This window comes from Aotus nancymaae, unplaced genomic scaffold (assembly GCF_030222135.1).
Source record: "Aotus nancymaae isolate 86718 unplaced genomic scaffold, 86718_ANA_hifiasm-v0.15.2.pri h1tg000018l, whole genome shotgun sequence".
NCBI classification, from domain to species: domain Eukaryota; kingdom Metazoa; phylum Chordata; class Mammalia; order Primates; family Aotidae; genus Aotus; species Aotus nancymaae.
This window is the reverse complement of record NW_026988430.1, coordinates 4,543,689-4,566,285: the sequence shown is the minus strand read 5'-3', so window position 1 is coordinate 4,566,285 and position 22,597 is coordinate 4,543,689. Positions and strand designations below refer to the sequence as shown.

General features: G+C 45.8%; 1 protein-coding gene across 1 annotated transcript in view; it reads left to right on the top strand.

The window, feature by feature from the left end:
- The window catches only part of USP22 (ubiquitin specific peptidase 22), a 43,773-nt gene that overhangs the window by 5,125 nt on the left and 16,051 nt on the right, over positions 1–22,597 (top strand). Inside the window, exons 2-6 of the mRNA XM_021667277.2 lie at positions 10,751–10,883; positions 14,683–14,796; positions 17,064–17,165; positions 18,163–18,332; positions 20,646–20,793. Coding sequence (XP_021522952.1) covers positions 10,751–10,883; positions 14,683–14,796; positions 17,064–17,165; positions 18,163–18,332; positions 20,646–20,793 — 667 coding nt within the window. The remainder of the gene's footprint in view (positions 1–10,750; positions 10,884–14,682; positions 14,797–17,063; positions 17,166–18,162; positions 18,333–20,645; positions 20,794–22,597) is intronic.

Below are 22,597 nucleotides of genomic sequence, written 5' to 3'. Positions count from 1 at the left end.
TTGTTACCCACTGACCGGAAGATTTCCAGTGGAGGAGCCCCACTGGTCGCCAGGGTGACTCTTGTGACTGGAGTCGTGGTTTTGCTGGCGCGCTGGCACCCCAGCGCAGTGGTTCTTGGTGCAGAGTAAACGGGACTGGGTCTCCTTTTGATCGATGTTTGGAGCTCCGGGAAGGCAGAGTCGCCCATTTACTTGATTGAAGAAGGGACTCAAGAGGGAAGCCAGACCGGAGATTCCCGGGCAGAAAAGCACCATGAATCTTAATGCCGCTGTTTTGGCCAGCGCAGTGGGGCGCTGGGAATCAACACGTTGGATGTCCACTCAGAGACCTCATTTGAAAGTAGGCAATTGCTTGGCTGGGCGCGGTGGCTCACGCCTATAATCCCAGCACTTTGGAAGGCCAAGGTGGGTGGATCATGAGGTCAAGAGATCGAGACCATCCTGGTCAACAAGGTGAAACCCCGTCTCTACTAAAAATACAAAAATTAGCTGGGCATGGTGGTGCACACCTGTAGTCCCAGCTACTCGGGAGGCTGAAGCAGGAGAATTGCTTGAACCCAGGAGGCAGAGGTTGCAGTGAGCCAAGATCGCGCCATTGCACTCCAGCCTGGCTAACAAGAGCAAAACTCCGTCTCAAAAAAAAAGAAAGTAGGCAATTACAAAGACGACAGGTGGATGAACTTAAAATGATGCGAAGAAACCAGCGTAAAAAGGCTGAGAATACCCAAGATCAGAATGCCTCTCCTTCTACAGGTGATCACAGTTCCTCATCAACAAGAGAACAAGGCCTGATGGAGAACGAGTGCATTCCAATAACAGATTTAGGCTTCAGAAAGTGGATAATAAGGAACTTTAGTGAGCTAAAAGAACATGTTCTAGCTCAATGTAAAGAAACTAAGAACTTTGAAAAAAGGTTTGATGAAATGCTAACGAGAATTGACAACTTTGAGAGGAATATAAGTGAATTAATGGAACTGAAGAACACAATACGAGAACTTTGCGAAGTATGCACAGGTTTTAACAGTCAAATTGATCAAGCAGAAGAAAGGATATCAGAGGTCGAAGACCAACTTAATGAAATGAAACGAGAAGACAAGATTAGAGAAGAAAGAGTAAAAAGAAATGAGCAAAGTCTCCAAGAAATATGGGACTATGTGAAAAGACCTAATTTACGATTGATAGGTATACCTGAATGTCATGAAGAGAATGAATCCAAGTTGGAAAATATTCTTCAGGACATTATTCAGGAAAACTTTCCTAATCTAGTAAGGCAGGACAATACTCAACTCCAGCTAATCCAGAGAACATCACAAAGATATTCCTCAAGTAGAGCAATTCCAAGACACATAATTGCTAGATTCACTAGGGTTAAAATAAAGGAGAAAATTCTAAGGGCAGCTAGAGAGAAAGGTCACGTTACCCATAAGGGGAAGCCTATCAGACTCACAGCAGACCTCTCACCAGAAATCCTACAAACTAGAAGAGAGTGGGGGTCAATATTCAATATCCTCAAAGAAAAGAATTTTCAACCCAGAACCTCATATCCCGCCAAACTAAGCTTCATAAGCGAAGGAAAAAGAAAATTTTTCGCTAACAAGCAAGCACTTCGAGATTTCACCACCACCAGGCCTGCTTTACAAGAGTTTCTGACAGAAGCAGTCCAAACAGAAAGGAACAACCAGTATCAGTCATCCCAAAAACTTAACCAAAACGTAAAGAGTATCTCTATAATGAAGAATCTACATCAACTAATGGGCAAAATAGCCAGCTAGCATTAAATGACAATATTGAACTCACAAATATTAATATTTTAAATTTAAATGGATTAAATGCCCCAATCAAAGACACAGACAGATAAATTGAATAAAAAGTAAAAACCCATCGGTACCACAAATATTTAATATTCTAAATTTAAATGGATTAAATGCCCCAATCAAAGACACAGACAGGTAAATTGAATAAAAAGTCAAAACCCATCGGTACGCTGTATCCAGATCTATTTCACAAGCAATGACATACAAAGACTCAAAACAAAGGGATGGAGGAAGATTCACCAATTAAATGGAGAGCAAAAAAAAAAAAAAAAACAGGAGTTGTATCTTTAGTCTCTCACAAAGTAGACTTTAATACTAACAAAGACTAAAAGAAACAAAGAAGGACATTACATAATGGTAAAAGGATCAATGCAACAACAGGAGTTAATCATTATAAATATATATGCACCCAATACAGGAGCACCCAGATACATAAGACAAGTTCTTAATGACTTATAAAGAGACCTGGACTCCCGCACAATAGTAGCGGGAGATTTTGACACCACATTGTTAATATTTGACAGATCAACGACATAGAAAATTAATAGGGACATCTATGATTTGAACTTAAGACCTGGAATAAGTAAACTTAGTGAATATTTATAGAATTCTCCACCCCAGGTCCACAGAACATACATTTTTCTCAGTATCACATTACACCTATTTTGGAAGTGACCACATAATTGGAAGTAAATCACTCTTCAGCATTTGCATAGCATTTCACAGACTTAAATGAAATATTGGTTGGCTGTTTGTTTGTTATTTTCTTCCCTTATTCCTTCTTGTCTCCATTGTTAAGCACAATTATCAGCATAAAAGAGGTTTTTAATACCTATTTTTAGATTGCATTCCAGCCCGGGCAATAGAGCAAGAATCCTGTTCTCTCTCCCCCTTTTTCTTTCTCTTTCTTTCTTTCTCTCATTAAAAAAAAGAAAAAAAAGAAAGAAACCAAGATCTAGGCACTGGTGTGCTCATTATTACTGGGATATCATGGCATCTTGGCCCCCTCAGGGGACAGAGTTGGGAAAACAGGTGTGTATATACAAATGCGTGTATATACAAATGCGTGTATATACACGTCTGTGATTATTTTGATATATATCCATCTGCATCCATATTAAGCTCTACATGCATTCATGCTGATGTCTCCAACTCTGCAGGGATTATTCTAGCCTTCCCCTCCAGCTTATCTGTAACTTCTCTGTCCAGCAGAGAACATCCTCGCTCCCACTATCCCCAGTCCATTTACTTATCTGCTCCGCTTTGGTATACATGAATAGAGGTTTCAGAATTGTTGTCCTGTATTCCTTGGGAAACGACTTGACCCCTTAGGGTACAACGCTTAGGTACAGTTCCTTTCACTTTGAGTCTTAACATTCTCCCCTCGTTTCCACATTACTTAGGTACTTCCTCCCCACCCCCTGCGTAGTTGAGTCCTATACGTGTAATCCAATGAGTTTCTTCTGCCTCAGCCTGCATTCCACAGGGCCTCATTAATTATTTTTAAAATTGCATAGATTAATGTTTGCTCTTTGTGCTGTAAAGTTCACTGGATTTGACAGAGGCATCCACAGCTACAGTACTGTACAGAACAGTTGCACTGCACCCAAAATCCCTGTGCCTCACCTCCTAAGTGCTCCACAACCACCAGTCTCTTCTCCATCTCTTGAGGTTTTTACCTTTCCAGAATGTCATATTATTGGGCTCATGCAGTCTGCAGCCTTTTCAGACTGGCTTCTTTTGTCTAGCAACATTCATTGAGTGGCTTGAGTTCACTTTTTTGTATCTTTTGATGGTATTTACCATGTGGCTATACTGATAAGTCGTTTAAGTCTCTTAATTTGTAGCTTCTCTTTTCATTCCTTCCTCCTTACCTTTTTTTTGGCTTCTACTTTATCTGTTGAAGAACTTGGGCCTTTTGACTTGTTGACTTTCCTATAGTCCGGATTTTGCTGATTGCACACTCCACAGTGCAAGTTCAAAGTGGGTTTTTTTGGTTCTGCTTCCTACAGATTGGTAGCAGGGTCTTCTATCAAGGCTTTTCCTGTATTTAGCACACAGACTTGATCACATCGGTATCAAGTGGATGCAAGCTTAGGAAGTAAACTCAGTTTTCAGGGATTAAATTTCTTGCCTCTTGTTTTATGTTGGCCAATACCTGTAGCAGAGGGTGCTGAAGAGTAGAAATTGAGAGAGAATTGAGTGTGAGTTTTATTACATGTTAGCAGCTCTGGTAAGAAACTCCAGGAATTAAGTGGGCATGACAGATTAAAATAAGCCTTTAGGATAATGTGATTGCTCCCCATTCATGTGTAATTGACAGTCGGTGTGAGGTGAGCTCCATTTAAAGAAAGACTAGCCTAAGACAGTCAGTACCAGGAGCATTTTGCCCCAGCCTGCCTCTGCCCAAGTGTGTGTCCCTCGGCAGCTCCCAGCATCTCTTGGGCTTCCTTCCTTCATTTTCCATTTGTGATAATACGGTATTTACCCCCATCTTTGAGGGATACATTCCAAGAGCCCCAGTAGGTGCCTGAAACCACAGATAATACTGAACCCTATATATACTATGTACAAATTTTTTTCCTTCATAATTTCATGGATAGATTTGTTCTGACTGTAGATCTTAGCAACCTCAGCATATGATACTGTTTTCTTATTAAGTCAAGAATTTTCAGCTTTTCACGTAAAAGAAGCCCTTTATGGCTTTTCTTTGGCGTATCCAAATTGCAGCATTAGTACTCTGAGCTTTGGGGTCATATTAAGTCAAATAAAAGTGGCTTGAACACAAGCCACTGCAACAGTTGATGTGATCAGCAAGACGGCTACCAAGTGACTAATGGGTAGGTGGCCTAGACGGCATGAAGAAGCTGGACAAAGGGATGGTTATGGGACAGAGTGGGATGTCACTCAGTTTCATCCTGCTTCTCAGAACGACGGGCAGTTTAAAGCTTATGAAATATTTCTGGCATTTCCATGAGGTTCACTTTGGGTAACTGAAACCACAACAGGCGAAACTGTAGTTAAGGAAAGACTACTGTGATCTTATATATTTCATACATAATTTCATCCTGATTTTGGTACTTGGGTAGTCCTGGCAAATAAGTCTCCAACCTGCCCAAGGACACTACCGGTAACTGCTGGGTCCTGGCCTTGAAACGAGGTCAGTCTGAGGTCTTGCCCTTGCTGAATGAAATTACCCATTCTGTGGATTGAAAGGTCTGGAGGTGCTGTACCCTTAGATTGAATTTAGTACCTTTAGATTGAGATTGAGAGGCCTGAGTCTGGATGCTGAGGTGTCTGAGGTTGGGGAACTTAATTTGAGAAAATTACCTAATTTTGGTGAAGTCTTTAGCTTTTTAGTGCCATATTTTTTCATATAAAGGATAGAATATTTAGGCCGGGTGCTGTGGCTCACACCTGTAATCCCCGTACTTTGGGAGGCCGAGGTGGGTGGATCATGAGGTCGAGATCCAGACCATCCTGGCCAACATGGTGAAACCCCATCTCCACTAAAAATACAAAAATTAGCTGGACATGGTGGTACACGCCTATTATCCCAGCTACTCGGAGGCCAAGGCAGGAGAATTGCTTGAACCTGGGAGGCAGAGGTTGCAGTGAGCTGAGATTGTGCCACTGAACTTCCAGCCTGGTGACATAGTGAGACCCTGTCTCAAAAAAAAAAAAAGAATACTTAGACCTGTCCCTTCACTTATGTCAGTGTTAGAACCCTTGAAAATGTTACTGAAGAGAATGCACAAGAATTAAACTTACCTTCCTAAGATGCTCAGGTTCTAGACCAGTAGGAAGTCATGGGTAATGTGTGAGAAGTGCACTAGCTCCTAAGGTGCTGTGTCACGTTTGCACACTTTTAAAAGCTGAACTCAAAATTCAATGTACTGATGAGCCATCCAGAGGGTAAACCCTCATGGGGTTGAGTACAAGGGCTATGCCCCTCTTGCTCCTCCCCATCCTTCTTGGGGTGGGAGGCAGTGTAAGGAGTTAAGAGAATAGATTAGTCAGAGGAATATTTCTTTTTTTTTTTTTGAGACAGAGTTTCACTCTTGTTACCCAGGCTGGAGTGCAATGGTGCGATCTCAGCTCACCGCAACCTCCGCCCCCTGGGTTCAAGCAATTCTCCTGCCTCAGCCTCCCGAGTATCTGGGACTACAGGCGTGCACCACCACGCTCAGCTAATTTTTGTATTTTTAGTAGAGACAGGGTTTCACTATGTTGACCAGGATGGTCTCGATCTCTTGACCTCGTGATCCACCCGCCTCAGCCTCCCAAAGTTCTGGGATTATAGGCGTGAGCCACCGTGCCTGGCCAGGAATATTCTTAATATTGGGACTGAATTAATGGATTTGGCAGGGTGTTTCTCTCAACAACAATTTGTTTAAATTACTGATCCCTCTCCTAATTCCTGTCACATACAAATCCTAGTTATGTTTCAGGATTTACTGGCAGTCTATGGAGTCTACTTGAATTAATTTATAGGAGAAAGGGATTTAATTCAGAAATCATTGCAAGGGCTATGGGAGTAGTAGATTCTAGGTTGAGTTTCTAGGAAAATGCACCAGCCTGGGGAATCCTGCCTCTTCAGCCCACCACACCAGGAACTAGTGTGCTGGGCTGCTTAAACAGGCCACCCCTTCAGAGTCCATGCCAGCATGTGGGTGCCCCCACTGGGCCTCTCTCTTTGGCTTACTCACCAACCCTGTGGTCTGCAAATGTGTCCCAAGACATGTTTGGAACCTGAGCCACAAGGGTGCCTGTGGAATGCATTTTTAACTTTTTTTTTTTTTTTTTTTTTTTTTGAGACAGGTCTGGCTCTGTTGTTCAGGCTAGAGGGCAGTGATGTAATCTTGGCTCACTGCAGCCTTGACCTCCCCAGCTCAGATGATCCCGAGTAGCTGGGACTACAGGTGTGCCTCACTGTGCCCAGCTAAGTTTTGCGTTTTTTGTAGAGATGAGGTTTTGTTATTTTGCCCAGGCTGGTCTTGAACTCCTGGCCTCAAGCAGTCCTCCCACCTCGGCGTCCCAAAGTGGTGTCGGATTTTTGGCATGAGCCACCACGCCTGGCTGTGTTTTCTACTTTAGTGCCGTGAAGGGAGTTAGAATAAAAATGAACGTGAGTCGCATGTGAGTGCCCAGGGCTGCTGTAACAAATTACCACACATGGAGTGACTCAGAGCAACAGAAGTTTCATCTCAAATTCTGTGACTGGAAGTCCAAAATAAAGTGTTTGCCGGGTAGTCCCCCCAGAGGCTGTTCCTGGCCTCCTCCAGACGCTGGAAGACTTGTGTTGCCTCCCTCCTGTGTCTGCTTCTACTAAATTTCAATCTGATGCAGTATTAATGGACTCACCATTGCACAGTGCAAGTTGGGGAGAAATAAAATAACAGTCATGGCATTGTTTAATAACAGGATACATTCTGAGAAATGCATTGTTAGGCGATTTCATCGTTGTGCGAACATTGTAGAGTGACGTAGCACAAAGCTAGACGGTACAGCCTACTGCACACCCAGGCTGTGTGATGGAGCCTGTTGCTCCTCAGCTGCAGGCCTATACAGCATGTACTGTACTGAACACCACAGGCAATTGCAACACAATGGTGAGCATTTGTGTGTCTGTAGCCAAACACAGAAAAGATACAGTAAAAATATACTATTGTAATCTTCCGGGACCGCCATTGTACATGCAGCCTGTCATTCACTGAAACATCGCTATGTGGTGCGTGACTAGACAAGACATAAGATAAAGGCTTTATCAGTATGTCAGGGACAGCCGTTTTCTGTATTTAGTACCAGTTGCCTTGTTGGTTGGCCGCTTGAATCATGGAGAAGCTGTCTCTTAGCTGTGTTGGCTCCATAAGGCCTGTAAAATGTGTCTTCCCTGGTGATTGGTTAACCTGTGCAGGGGAGCATCCTAGGTTGTGTAGTAGAGAGAATATAAAGGAGTGTGTAGCACAGTAGGGGCTAGTTGTGTTTAGCGCAGTTTGGTTCAGTTCTGAGATTCATCCACACTGCTAAGTATATCATAGGTTCCTTTCTGTTGCTGTGTAGTGCTCTATTGAATTAACTGTATTATAGTTTTTTTTTTTTTAACTAGTAATGAACATTTTTATTTTCAGTGTTGAGGTATTGCAAGTAATAATGCTACAAAAGTCCTTGTGTGTGTCTCGTTGCATATAAACCTATGAGTTGAATGGTTGGGCCGCAGGGTATGTATGCTCAATTTAATGTCTCCTATCAGTTTATTTTGAGAATAAACCTACAACAAATAGCAAGAATGCCAAAATTAATATCATACATTTATATGAATTCATTAATTTTAGCTTCTTGCTGGCTGGTTTTATGTCTGTACCTTTTTCTGAATCATCTGAGGGTTTGTTGTGGGCATCATGACAGTTTAACTCCTGGGACAGTCATCACAGTCAAAGCTTAATTTTTCAAATCGTATTAGCTAACATATATTGTCCAAATTTAAATACCTGAATTGTCCCGATAATATCCTTTATGCTTTTAAATATTTGCATACAGGATTCAATTCAGGATCATGGATTGCATTTGTTTTCATGTGTCTTTAGATTTGGTTCATCTAGAAATTCTTAGCCTATTTTTCTTTCATTACGGGAATATTCTTGAAGAGCTCAGGTCAGTCATTTTGCAGAAGTCCTTCAGTTTGGACATGCCTCCTCCTCCTCAGGAGTAGGTTCCAGATGGACCATGTTGGTCAGAGCACTCCACAGGTGCTGCTGTGCCATCCTCTGCACCTGCCTGCTCCGTGGCGGGGGTGAGTTTGCTTAGGGTGGCGTTGGCCAGAGTTCTCTGTTGTAGAGGTGATCTTTTCCTGTTTAATTGACTGAAGTCGTCTCTGGGGTGATACTCTGAAACTGTAGGTGTTCAGTGCCTTAGTACACAAGTACACATGTGTGCGTGCATACATACATATACAAGCAGCCTGAGTTTTGCCTCTGTGGGTTCAGTCAACCACAAATCAAAGATGCTTGGGGGAGAAAAGGGATGGTTGAATCAGTACTGAACATGTACAGACTTTTTCTCATCTCATTATTCCTGAAACAATACACTATAACCACTGTTTGCATAGCACCTACTTTGTATTAGGTATTATAAGTAATCTAGAGATGATTGAAAGTTTATGGTAGGATGTGCATAGGTTATTTGCAAGTGCATTTTATATCGGGGAGTTGAGTATCCATGGATTAGTACCTGAGAGGATCCCGGAATCAATTCCTAGATACTGAGGGACAATTCTATATGTAACTTAATGTATTTTTTTATTGCGGTGAAATTCACATAATACAACTAACTGTTTTAGAGGAATCTTTCAGCAACACTTAGTGGCTCACACTGCTGTGCAGTCACTGCCCTACCTATATCAAATTTGAAAGCGTTTTCATCTCCTTGTTCTCCCTGCCCGCAGTCCCTGGCAGCTTCCCATCTGAGTTGTGTTGGTGGATTTACCTATCCTGAGTATTTCATATAAATAGACTCACAGGATACGTGATCTTTTGTTTCTGGCTTCCATCACTTAGCATGATGTATTTAAGGCTAGTCAGCATTGTAGCGTGTGTTAGTACTTTGTTCCTTTCTGTGGTGGAGTAATTAACATTCCACTGTGTATATGCTACGGTTTGTTCACCGACTCACCTGTCGATGAATATCTGGGCAATTTTTGTTTAGACAGTTGGGAATGACAATTTTTTTTTGTTTTTTGAGATGAAGTCTTGCTCTGTCATCCCCGCTGGAGTGCAGTGGCACAATCTCGACTTACTGCAGCCTCCACCTCCTGGGTTCAAGCTGTTCTCCTGCCTCAGCCTCCCAGGTAGCTGGGATTACAGGCACATGCCACCATGCCCCGCTAATTTTTTGTATTTTTAGCAGAGACGGGATTTCACCATGTTGGCCGGGCTGGTCTTGAACTCCTGACCTTGTGATCTGCCCACCTTGGCCTCTCAAAGTGCTGGAATTACAGGTGTGAGCCACCATGCCTGGCCGACACAGTATTTTTTACCCAATGGTTCCAGCATCCACTGATGATTCTCGCCTGAATCAGTTACTACTATGATAAGTATAAAATGAAGATCTTGTATTTTTGTCTTTCTACGACATTTATTAGAAGGAATTCTCCTGTGAAGAAGACTTTGTGTGTATTTGTATAGTATTAATTTCTTTTAAAAAAAAATCTGATGGGTATATAGTAGGTGTATATATTTATCAATCTGGACTTAGGGATTCTTTTTAAAGTCAGTATAAATAATTTATTCCTATTCTTCATTTCTGTGCTCATTGTGCTAGCATTGCCAGTGGTGCCTGTCCCTTTTCGCATGTCCTGTCAGTGTTGTGTGGGTCAGTGGCGTCCTGCGTGGTTGGGTGTGTAAGGGTTGTTTACTGCCATGTGCCTCATTGCCGTGATCTAACATTTCAGGGTTTTGAGGTCTGTTTCTTGGTAATGCCCTGCTTCTTTTTCTTTCTCCTATACATTGCTTTGATTCACGTCTCCCTCCCTTTTTCTTATTGCTTCTAAATTTGCTGTGATTTGGAACCTGGATTCGCAAACCTGAAATGATGTCAGGTTAAGGGTGACTAGGTGTGAGTTACCGGCCTGCAGTGGGGATGGGAGCTGGGCCTGGGGTGCCCCTCAGGATCAGGAGGAGGACGTAAGGGGAATATCCTCATAGCTTACAGGATTTTGGCAGTTGAGGTTGTGGGCTGAGTTTTCCTACAGGGAGCTAGGTTTCAACTGAATGAAGTCCCGTTTGGGGGAATTGAAAGAATGAAACTAATCCCCTAGAGTGGAACTCTCTGTCCTTCCTCCAGTAGCTGTTCCGGGGAGGATCCTTTGCTTGACTGTTTCCTCCGAGCACCCCTGTCCTGTCACACACCGCCCACATCTCCGCTTCTCTGAATTTCAGGCCAAGTCCTGCATCTGCCACGTCTGTGGCGTCCACCTCAACAGGCTGCATTCCTGCCTCTACTGCGTCTTCTTCGGCTGTTTCACAAAGAAGCATATTCACGAGCATGCGAAGTCGAAGCGGCACAACCTGGGTGAGGCGAGCTTCTGGGATGGGGATAGTTGTGGCCCCCAAATCGCTACTCTTTGATTTGCAGTTCCACTCTTCCAAAAGTCTCCTTTGTCATTCATCTCAAGTAATGGGTGCCCCTCACTGGTGACACTTGTTATGGGAAGTGAAAGGGACAAGCTGAGGTCGCCTGAATCGCGCCCACAGTTTGCCTTAGCATCGACGGTCCTGAGTGAATGGCCTGCTGTCTATGTCTGGCTGACTTCCTGTGAAAAGTTACACTATCCCAGCTAATTAAATATTAGACCCTCATCTTTCCCTGAAGCACATAGTTAGGAATCATCTTAGGCAAACGTTTGTAAAGAACAAGCTCCGTGCAGTTCGAGACCAGCCTGACCAACATGGTGAAACCCTGTCTCTACTAAAAAATAGAAAAATTAGCTGGGCGTGGTGCCACGTGCCTGTAATCGCAGCTCCTTGGGAGGCTGAGGCAGGAGAATGGCTTGAACCCAGGAGGCAGAGGTTGCAGTGAGTCGAGATTGTGCCATTGGACTCCAGACTGGGCAACAAGAGATTATTCAGGTCAGCACGGGGTTGGGTGTGCACAGGTGATTTTATGGCCTCAGCAATGGGTTTCATTGTTTCAAGTCACACAGTTCCTGAAAAGGCTCCCTTAACATTGTGTGTGGCCTGAAGATAAATAAATTTACCTTTTACAGCCTTACAAAATCAAACTCATTCTACATTCTAGAAGTTACATAAAACTCTTGGCTTTTTTTTTTTGAGATGGTGTCTCACTCTATCACGCAGGGTGGAGTGTGGTGGTGTGATCTTGGCTCACTGCAATCTCTCCCTCCTGGATTCAAGCAATTCTCCTGCCTCAGCCTCGTAACTGGAATTACCGGTGCCTGCTACCATGCCTGGCTAATTTTTATATTTTTAGTAGAGACGGGGCTTCACTATGTTGGCAAGATTGGTCTCCAAACTCCTGACTTCAGGTGATCTTCCTGCCTCAGCCTCCCAGAGTGCAGGGATTACAGGTGTGAGCCACCGCGCCTGGCCTTGGCTTTGTTTTCTGACTGTGTTCATTAAATGTTTCTTCTACACAGTAGTGTTTTCCTTGGAATGCTTATGAAGTTGGCAGGATATCCTTCAGAATAGCATTTTCAAGCAGTCCACGCCAGAGACCTGTTTTAGGGAATAATTCATGTGAGCCTAGTGATTCCAGGTAAAGATATTTTTAGGCCTTTCCCCCCTGAAGTTCTGTAATCTGATGCTCTCTTAAAAACATTAGCCTAAAAAGACCTATTGGAAACAATGTGAGTCCATCAAGTTACTGCAGTCACCCATGGCCCTTAAAGCTCTCTATAAGGAGTACTCGTAGTAAAGGATAAGACCCACAGCTGCTTTAACTGAGGCTGACACAGAAAATGTGTCTGATACTTTTTTTTTTTTTTTTTTTGGAGACAGGGTCTTGCTTTGTCTGGAGTCTAGGCTGGAGTACAGTAGTGCAGTCATGGCTCCCTGTGGCCTCAACCTACTGAACTCGAGAGATCCTCCTGCCTCAGCCTCTCATTGGGACCACAGGCACACACCACCACAGCTGGAATCCCAGCACTTTGGGAGACTGAGGCAGGCAGATTACCTGAGCTCAGGAGTTCAAGACCAGTCTGGGCAACATGGTGAAATCCTGTCTCTACAAAAAAATTTAAAAATTAGCAGGGCATGGTGGTGTGTGTCTGTGGTCCTGGCTACTCACTCAGGAGGCTGAGGTGGCAAGATTCCTTGAGCCTAGGAGGTCAAGGCTATGGTGAGCTGTGGTCAAACCACTGCACTCCCACCTCGGTGATAGAGCAAACCCTTGTCTCAAAGAAATAAAATAAAAAAGAAAGGAGACAATTTAAAGCAAAACATACCTTTACCTTATAATATGATGTGTTTATGATCCCACTGTTTCCCTATGGACACCTGGAAGCTGTCGCCTCAATATCATGCTGTTTTGCCACAGCTACAGTTATTGTAAAGGAAATATTTCTTTAATTTTTAGGTGACATGGTGGTAGTTGATATTAAAGAAAGCTTTAAGTAATAGAGATTAAAATGAGTAAGTTGGTCATTGCCAGGGGACGTATCTCATTTGCAGCTAAGAGCAACTGGTTGTGAAAAGGCTGCTTGAAAGTAGGGCCTCAAGTTGTAACAGTGAGTTCCCTGGCCTTTCTGGAAGGAGAGCTGAAGGCACACAGGGCCCTGATTGGCCCCAGGTGACCAGGCTGCCTAATCCATAGCGAGGGATTGGCAGAGAGTGATGACTTCTGACATGGAGGAAGTAAAGGGAGAGGACGCTGATCAGGACCGTGTGGGTGTGATAGAATTCTGCAGTAGCTCCCTAGTGTAGATACTTACTTTGAATAGGATAAATGAAGAATGTTTCTGCTCTGATTCTCAGACCAATGCATGCTGCTATTACACCTGGGCTAGGATTCAGTGTGGTGAAAAGGGTTATGGAACATTGGAAATATATTTGTACTTAAGAAAGTATGTGTCTGGGCATGGCGGATTTCACTCCACCCAGGCTGGAGTGCAGTGGCGCAGTCTTGGCTCACTGCAACCTCCTCCTCGTGGGTTCAAGTGAGTCTCCTGCCTCAGGCTCCTGCGGCTGGGTTAGGGGAACAACCCCAGCAGTACTTAAGCTCTCCCAGGGCTTACCTGCAAATGTGGGGCTGAAGAGTACCAAATGCTGCCAGTAATCGCTGAGTAGCTGGGATTACAGGCATGCGCCACCAGCCCAGCTAATTTTTGTATTTTTAGTAGAGATGGGATTTCACTATATTGGCCAGGCTAGTCTCGAACTCCTGACCTTAAGCGATCTGCCCACCTCAGCCACCCAAAGTGCTGGGCTTAAACAGGTGTGAGCTACTGCTTCTGGCCACATAAGATCCAATTAACCTTTTTTTTTTTTGAGAAGGAGTTTCTCTCGTTGCCCAGGCTGGAGTGCAGTGGTGCAGTCTTGGCTCACTGCAACCTCTGCCTCCCAGGTTCAAGCGATTCTCCTGTCTTGGCCTCCCAAGTAGCTGGGATTACAGGTGTGTGCCACCATGCCTGGCTACTTTTTTGTCCTTTAGTATAGACGGGGTTTCATTATGTTGGCCAGGCTGATCTTGAACTCCTGGCCTCAAGTGATCTGCCCACCTCAGCCTCCCAAAGTGCTGGGGTTACAGGCATGAGCCACAGCTCCCAGCCTATTAGTCCCTTTTTATAGAAGATGCAGTTGAGAAACTGGGAGATCCATCTTCAGGTAGTTATGGGTCAGGATGTCAATCAAGGTCATCCGATGAGAAACTATTTTACCCCTGTCCTTAAGGTAAGAGTAGCGAATGCCGCCAACCACAAAAGTCATAGCAAGTTGCTGCTGCATTCTTTATGGTGATGGTGTCAGGAGTCCTAGATGGAGGGAAGCACAGTCACTGTGTGTCAGGTGGCCAGGAGTGAAAATACCCAATGCAGATGTACCAGTTTTAAATACCACGCATTCAGAGAAGGTGGCAGAGGTCCTGATCCTGGAGTATTGGCTACTTTGAAAAGTATGTATGGGTTGCCTCTGTTTTTTAGACACCTCAGCCCTGGGCATGAGCTCCCAAGCACAGTGCATGCCCCTCAGCTGATGAGGATAGGAGACCCTGCTGGACTGGGCACTGCGGCTTGGGCATAGGAAGGTGCCATGAACAGTCAGTGTCTCCAGAACCTCACTGTATTTAACTCGCCCTGCAGCATTTCCTTGTTGTTTTTAAGTCAACTCGGTTTCTCCTCCCTCCTTTCTCTCTTCAGCCATTGATCTGATGTATGGAGGCATCTACTGCTTTCTGTGTCAGGACTACATCTATGACAAAGACATGGAAATAATCGCCAAGGAGGAGCAGCGGAAGGCTTGGAAAATGCAAGGTTTGGTTCTGCCTCAGTTTACCTCCCTGACCCTGCAATTCCTGCATGTCCATCAAGGGCAGACCCCACAGGAGAAATAGAAATACCTAGTAGGAAGGTGGTGGCTGGTGGGAAGAGGCCCCCCCATCTTCCCCTAAGGCCCTCAGTGGAGTCAGCTGAAGCTGTGCACTGCAGGGGAGGGGCTCGCGTTGAGGCATGCGTAGCTGCCCCTGTGCCTGGGACCACTTCCAAGGTGTTACCTTGCAGGCTCCCCCATGGGCCTGTGGCTGGGTTAGGGGAACAACCCCAGGAGTACGTAAGCTCTCCCAGGGTGCACCTGCAGATGTGGGACTGAACCAGTGTGGTGAGGTCACACCTCTGGGGAACAGGCGACTCCATATCCGGAAATCCCAGAGTGGTTTGCCCTCAGCTCTACTGGATTCTAGCAAGTGATCTCTTGTAATGTTATGTGTAAACACACCTGCTTCCTCCGAGGAGGGTAGACTATTTTCTGAGTGAGTTGTGATAGAATCTCTTTGAAAACTGTGGACTGTTGGGGTGACATTAAGTCCATGTCAGCAGAGTGAACTCAGCAGATGGAAGCAAGGAGAGTCTCCTGCCAGCCCCCTGCCCCGCACAGTCAGATCCTTGCACTCGGAGCCACCCTCGTGGCTCTCACACTTGCCCTCGCCTTTCCGTGCCGCACGCTCTGGTTATCGGCTGCACTGAGTGAGAGGTGCAGACATCATGCAGTCACGTTCTTTATTACTTATTTATTCTTGCCTTCCCCGAGTTGATTTTCTTTATGTTTTTGTTTTTCACTTCTGACAGATGCTCATAGTGGTTGCCAGTGACAGGTGTGGTTTGCCCTAGTTGACAGGCGAGCTTCTGATCTCTCTGGTAGCAGAGTCATTGCTGTTTGCAAAGGAAATGTATGAACCCGGCGCCTGTTTTACATTCTTGCCTTGGTTATTCTCCAATGGAAACACCCCAGTGTTTTGAGAAGGCAAGAATAGCAACAGGCGCTCTTTCAGTGAGCAGAATTATTTGTGTTTAACAAGTCTTTTCTGGAGAGCAATCTCTGACTTGTGTTCTCTATTCTTTTCCTTCAGAAATTTAATAACATTGTGGCTTAAGTGTGCGAGTATTGTTTTGTGCAGAGCATTTAAAGCACATGCCTCAGAGATGTATGTCTAGGCTTTAAATGGAATTCTTCTAGAATCATTTCATAATTCCATCTATCCAACACGCTATGTCTTTTTTTTTGGTTTTTTTTTTTTTTTTAGAAGACAAGGTTTCACCATGTTGATCAGGCTGGTCTTGGATTCCTGACCTCAGGTGATCCGCCCACCTTGGCCTCCAAAGTGCTTGGATTACAAGCGTGAGCCACCATGCCTGGCCACGCTTGTCTTTAAAAGTATTTTGAAGTATTCAGAAATGTTGGCTGGCATGGTTCCATGCCACTTGTTCAGTACCTCTGAGTGCAAAGGGTTGCGTTTACACCACTCTGAATATTTTGTGGCACCCACGTTTTTAACTGTTGAATCTATTTTAGTTTGGTAACTATGCTGGGTTTATGCTATTTCAGTTTGCTGAAAAGTGCATGTTCTCTCCTTCGATTTCACTTGTTTGCAGGAGAATCCTTCATGTAAGTTCCCATGGTGCTGATACTGCCATCTCTGGGCTGAAGGATGAAAGACATTTGAAAAATAATTGTGCTGGGCGCAGTGGCTCACGCCTGTAATCCCAGCGCTTTGGGAGGCCGAGGCGGGCGGATCACCTGAGGTCAGGAGTTCGAGACCAGCCTGACCAACATGGAGAAACCCCATCTCTACTAAAAATACAAAATTAGCTGGGCATTTTGGCTCATGCCTGTAATCTCAGCTACTCTGGAGGCTGAAGCAATAGAATTGCTTAAAACCCGGGAGGCGGAGGTTGCGGCGAGCTGAGATCGTGCCATTGCACTCCAGCCTGGGCAACAAGAGTGAAACTTCTGTCTCAAAAAAAAAAAAAACCGAACTGTTTGGGCATTGGCGTTGGGGTAGTCTAGACTGGAGGTGCTGCTTTTCTTTTTGCAGGAAATGTAGCTCACACCCTCTGTGAGAAGCTCCTTTCAGTGTTGTGTGTAGCCCATCAGCACAGGAGGGTTTGAGAAGGCCCTGGTGCTGTGGCTGTCACTCACTGAAATGCACCCTGACAGATATGATAGCACCACAGCTTTTATGTGTAAACACACTTGATGTGAAAATTTTGCTAATAGCAACTGGAACTGTCCTTCATCTGCTCAGGTGCTGGAGAGAAGTTTTCAACCTGGGAACCAACCAAACGGGAGCTTGAACTGCTGAAGCACAATCCGAAAAGGAGAAAGATCACCTCGAACTGCACCATAGGTGGGTGGAGGGCGCTGTCTGCAGTCGCGTTGTCACTCAGCTCGGCTTCTTTCCAGGGTTTAAAAGTAAATACAGATTTAGGGGTTTTGTAAGTCCATGTGATTCTGTTGAAACCCTGCATAACTGTCACTCATCGATGTGCTCAGTGACCAGCTCTTGAGCACCTGTTCTCTGCAGGGACCTGCGGTGGGCTTGGGGCACACAGCAATGCGTGGCAGTGACCCCTGCCCTCGCCACATTCTGCGTCTGTGCATGTGAAGGGACTCAAGTTGATTCTGACCAGAGTGAGGCTGGGACAGTAATCTTCAGGGAGAGAAATGATGTGTGTGAGTGTAAGTGTTTGCTCAATTTTCTACAAATTGAGGGAAAACCTTTTATAACTTTTGTTTTTTTGAGACGGGTTCTTGCTCTGTTGCCCAGGCTGGAGTGCAGTTTTGACATCTCACCTCACTGCAGCCTCCATCTCCTGGGCCCAAGCGATCCTTCCACCTTAGCCTCCCAAGTAGCTGGGATTGCAGGTGCACACCACCATGCTTGGTTAATTTTTGTGTTTTGTTTAGAGACATGGCTTCACATGTTGCCCAGGGTGATCTCAAACTCTTGGGCTCCCGTGATCCTCACACCTTGGCTTCCCAAAGTGCTGGGATTACAGGTGTGAGCCCTGGCACCTGGCCCTAGAACATTTTTTGAAAGCTGTTTTGTTTGTTTGTTAGGCTCCATTCTGACCTGGCCTGTTGTAGAAACTGTATTTGTGTAATTCTGTGAAAGCACACAATGGCCAAAGTGTGAGGGGGTGAAGATGGGGGACATTCTTCAATACCGCTCATGTAAAAGTGGCATCAAAACGAGCAAAATGCGACATCTTGTTGTTTTCTGGCTTCTCAAATGAATGAATAAAAGAAAATGAGTATGTAGAGGGTGAGGCAGCTTCTGGGGTCCGGCAGCGCCTGTGGTTCAGCACACAGGTAACTCTTGCTCTCTGGTGACTTCTGTGCAGGTCTGCGCGGCCTGATCAACCTTGGGAACACGTGCTTCATGAACTGCATTGTGCAGGCTCTGACCCACACACCACTTCTGCGGGACTTCTTCCTGTCTGACAGGCACCGCTGTGAGATGCAGAGCCCCAGCTCCTGTCTGGTGTGTGAGATGTCCTCACTGTTTCAGGAGGTGAGTACCACTGACTTCTGCAGGGGAGCATTTCCATAAAAAAATAAAAAATGAAATAAGGTGGCCTGTGATAAAGGAAGGTACATTAAGAACCTTTTGTGGTAAGTTAATGTTTAATATACATATCAGTTATGGAAAACACGATTTTCCAAAAAGGGAAGACCTGGCATGAGTTTTGGGGACACGCTGCTGGCTCAGAACAGAGGAGATCTTTGGGAGGCGCATGGCGGAGTTCCCTGGCAGGTGACATTTGTCTCTAAAGACGGGTGATTCTCCCTCTTCCTCTTCCTCCATGGTCTGCCTTCCGGGCTCAGAAAGGCATGCATGTGCCCCCTTCCTGCGTCCTCCTGGAATGTGGGTCTTCGCCGCTCCCAGGCCTCTCTAAGATGCCCCATCAGAGCCTCTATTCTCATGAGCTATGTGCTGCATGTTGGTGGTTCCTGTCCATGTCTATCCCCAGTCCAGCATCAGAGCATGGCAGTGCTCAGGGCGAGGCACATAAGGGCTGCCGCCTCAGCCCCCACCAGCTCTACGACGTGCTTCTTAGAGCTGAAGCAGCTCAGTTACCTCAACTAAAGACCAGGATGGTGCCTGTCCCTCAGGTGCCTTGCACAGGTGTCAACCGACAGCCCTGGCCTGTTTCTGTTAGTAACCTCAGCGAGAGACACAGCCACGGCTGCCTGCTTATGTCTGGTCATTGGTCGCTTTTTCGGGACAGCCGCAAAGTTGAGCAGTTGGACAGAGGCTGTCCTACCTGCAAAGCTGAAACTGTTTACAGCCTGGGCCGGCCTTTCCTTTCTTTTTCTCTCTCCCTCTCTTTCTTTTTTTTTGAGATGGAGTCTCGCTCTGTTGCCCAGGCTGGAGTGCAGTGGCGCAGTCTCGGCTCATTGCAACCTCCGCCTTCTGGGTTCAAGTGATTTTTCTGCCTCAGCCCCTCCGAGTACCTAGGATTATGGGTACATACCACCACACCCATCTAACTTTTGTATTTTTAGTAGAGACGGGGTTTCACCGTATTGGCCAGGCTGGTCTCGAACTCCTGACCTTGTGATCCACCCTCCTTGGCCTCCCAATGTGCTGGGATTACACGTGTGAGCCACCGCACCCAGCCTCTGCCTGGGCCTTGCCAGCCTGTAGTTGAGTCTAACCCATTTCCTCTAAGTACCTGCAATGTTCCGTAACTAATGGGGACACAGCCCAAATAGGAGAAAGGAGGATGCAGCTAGGAAATTGGTGGGTGGTTGTGTGACTGACTTTAGTAATAATCTAACACAAGTGTTAGATTGTTTTTTAGACTCAGATTTGTTAAGGTGTAAATTACAGTCACAACCACCTTTTAGTATATAGATACAAGTTTTGATGAATTCATAGTTGTATAACTGCTGCTACTCAAGATGAAGAACTGTCACCTCCCAAACTCCCTCGTGCCCTTCTGAAGTCAACCCCTAATCCCCAGACCCTGACAGTTGCCGATCTGTCTTCGGTCCCTTGAGTGTCCTTTAGCAGCACATCATCTGGATGGATGCATGCAGGAAGTAGCCTTTCTGAATCTGGCTGCCCCTGCTTAACTTTATACGTGGTGGGTTCACCCGTATCTTCGTGTGCAGCCATGATGTGTGCTTTTGGTGGCTGAGTCGGGTTCCAGTATGGAGATGGGCTGTAGTTTAGTTGTCTGTTTCCCAGTTCAGACACATTTGGGTGGTCTGTGGTTTTCGGGCCTTTCCAATGAGGAACAAAACTGCCCTGAATTCTGTATATGCACAGGCAAGACCTCTCTGTGGGTTCTGACCTGATTCAGAAGCCGTGGAATGGACGGTGTGCTGCTGGGTCTGGTGTCCTGAGTTGAGTTGGCGGAGGGGGTTGACTGGCAAGCCCTGAGCTAACTGCCATTAGCCTCAGAGCCGGCGAGTCCTGTGGCTGATCCTGGTGATTTCTGCATCATCACAGGATGCGCCTCCCTTTGCGGAGGTGCTGGTGTCTGTGGGCCTGGTGCTTTGAGGAAACTAGTATTGGGCAAATCGAGTCCCCAATATTTGCATGTGATCTCACAGTAGCAAGTCATAATTCATCTTTTAGGCTTATACGTGGAAAACTAGATGGTGGAAAGGTAAAAATTCATATGAGGACTCAAAGTCCAATGAGGCCAGATAAAAATAGACTTTGCAAAATGTAGAAAAGTAAAATTCAACCATTTGTGTCAGATGAGCCACAGCCAATGGTAGGCAGCTGATAAAGACTTTGATTGTGTGACCTCTGTGTTCAGAGTCTACATTTATTCCTGACAAGGTTTCTCTTCCCCTCCCCCGCCGGCAGTTTTACTCTGGACACCGGTCCCCTCACATCCCGTATAAGTTGCTGCACCTGGTGTGGACCCACGCGAGGCACCTGGCAGGCTACGAGCAGCAGGACGCCCATGAGTTCCTCATCGCGGCCCTGGACGTGCTCCACCGACACTGCAAAGGTGGGCCCTGGGTTCTGCACCCTCCACACCTTTGCGGGGGTCAGGGCAGGATGCTTTCCTTGAAAGGGAAGGAAACAAGGTGCCAGTGTGCACTCAGGGAAAAGGGGGCATGGGAGACACATTGCATTGTTTTGTAGCCTCTGTCATCATGTTTCCAATAAGAAACACCATAAGTAATGACCTTAGAGAGGCTCCTCCTAATTTACTTTTAGGAGGTGAGGAAGTAGTTCCGGCAGCACGGCAGGTCCTCAGTGAGGAAGTAGTTCCGGCAGTACGGCAGATCCTCAGTGGCCCATCACAGTCAACAGCCAGCTCTCGGGGCCCTCTTGGGCCTGTGCTTTGAGGCCTCTGCCTGCCTTGGCAGTTCTGGGATCCTGTGGATTATCAGGCCTGAGGCTTCTGAACATCCCTCAAACACAACCACCCAACCGTCTCCTTCCCCTTGGGGACTCTCCAAAAGGATTGATGGTTGCTCTGAAATGGCCAGAGAGCTGGGACACAGGGCGAGCAGAGCTTCTCTTGGTGTCTCACCAGACCTCGGCATCTCCCACAGCCTGGCCCCAGGATGGTGCCCTCCCAAGGTTCTCAGAGTTGTGTGGTGTTGATAGTTGGTGGGGACCGTCTTAGGGCTGGAGATGGGAGGCTAGGACTGAATGGCTTGAGCCAAGGTCAGCTCCTCCCCTGTAGCTGAAGTCTGTCCACACAGGCAGAGACTGAGGGGTGATTCTTAAATTAGTGTGGATATTTTGGTTTCTCTTCAGATCGCATAAATCTTTGGCCTTTTAAATGAATGTGGGCTGGTCACCTGCAGCTTCCTAAAGCCCGCCCTGGCATTTCTGATTCAGTAGGTCTGCAGGGAGGGGCAGGGGCTTCTTCACTTCTAATCCGTTCCCAGCTGATGGTACTGGTTCAGATGCCATGCTCTGAGAACCCATGAGCTCAGGTAACAGGGCACCTGGCTGCTTCTGGGTTACCTGTGACCTCTGGGCTGGCTAGTTCTAGGTGATACCCCACTGGCTAATTTTAACTTAAGAGACTTTTAGAGAACAGAGTCTTGTTTTGGTGGTTCACTGGTTAACAGCCTGGTGGGCTGGCTTCCCCAGCGCTTCTCATCAGTTTCAGGGCTGTGCAGCTGGGCACTTACACACACACTATGGGTTCTGAGATTGCAGCCAGAAATACCCCACAGTTGAGCTAAAATGACTGGTTTTGGTCAAATGTGATTTTGGGTTTTATTTTTTTGGTACTTGATTTTTTTCCTACTGAAGAACTTCATGATCCTTCTAATTCTTACCCTAGAAATCAAAGTTACTTAGTAGCTTAGGTAGAGTTTCATTTCCTAGTATGATTTATTTTATTTATGTTATGATATTTTTGGGATGGAGTTTTGCTCTTGTCGCCCAGGCTGGAATGCAGTGGCGCAATCTTGGCTCACTGCAACCTCTGCCTCCTGGGTTCAAGAAATTCTCCTGCGTTAGCCTCCCTAGTAGCTGGGATTACAGGCGCCGACCACTACACCTGGCTAAGTTCTGTATTTTTAAGATGATATTTCACCACATTGGCCAGGCTGGTCTTGAACTCCTGACCTTAGGTGATCCACCTGCGCTTCAGCCTCCCAAAGTGCTGGGATTACAGGCGTGAACCACCATGCTGGCCATATGATTTATAAGAGAGAAAAGAACCTCTGTGGAAGTGGACTACATTATTAGTCCAAAATACCTGGTCAGAATAAGAGCTATCTGCAAGCAGCAGAAAGATGTTCTAAAAATCACTTGTTCAAAAATGTGTTGCTGTTAAAATGTTC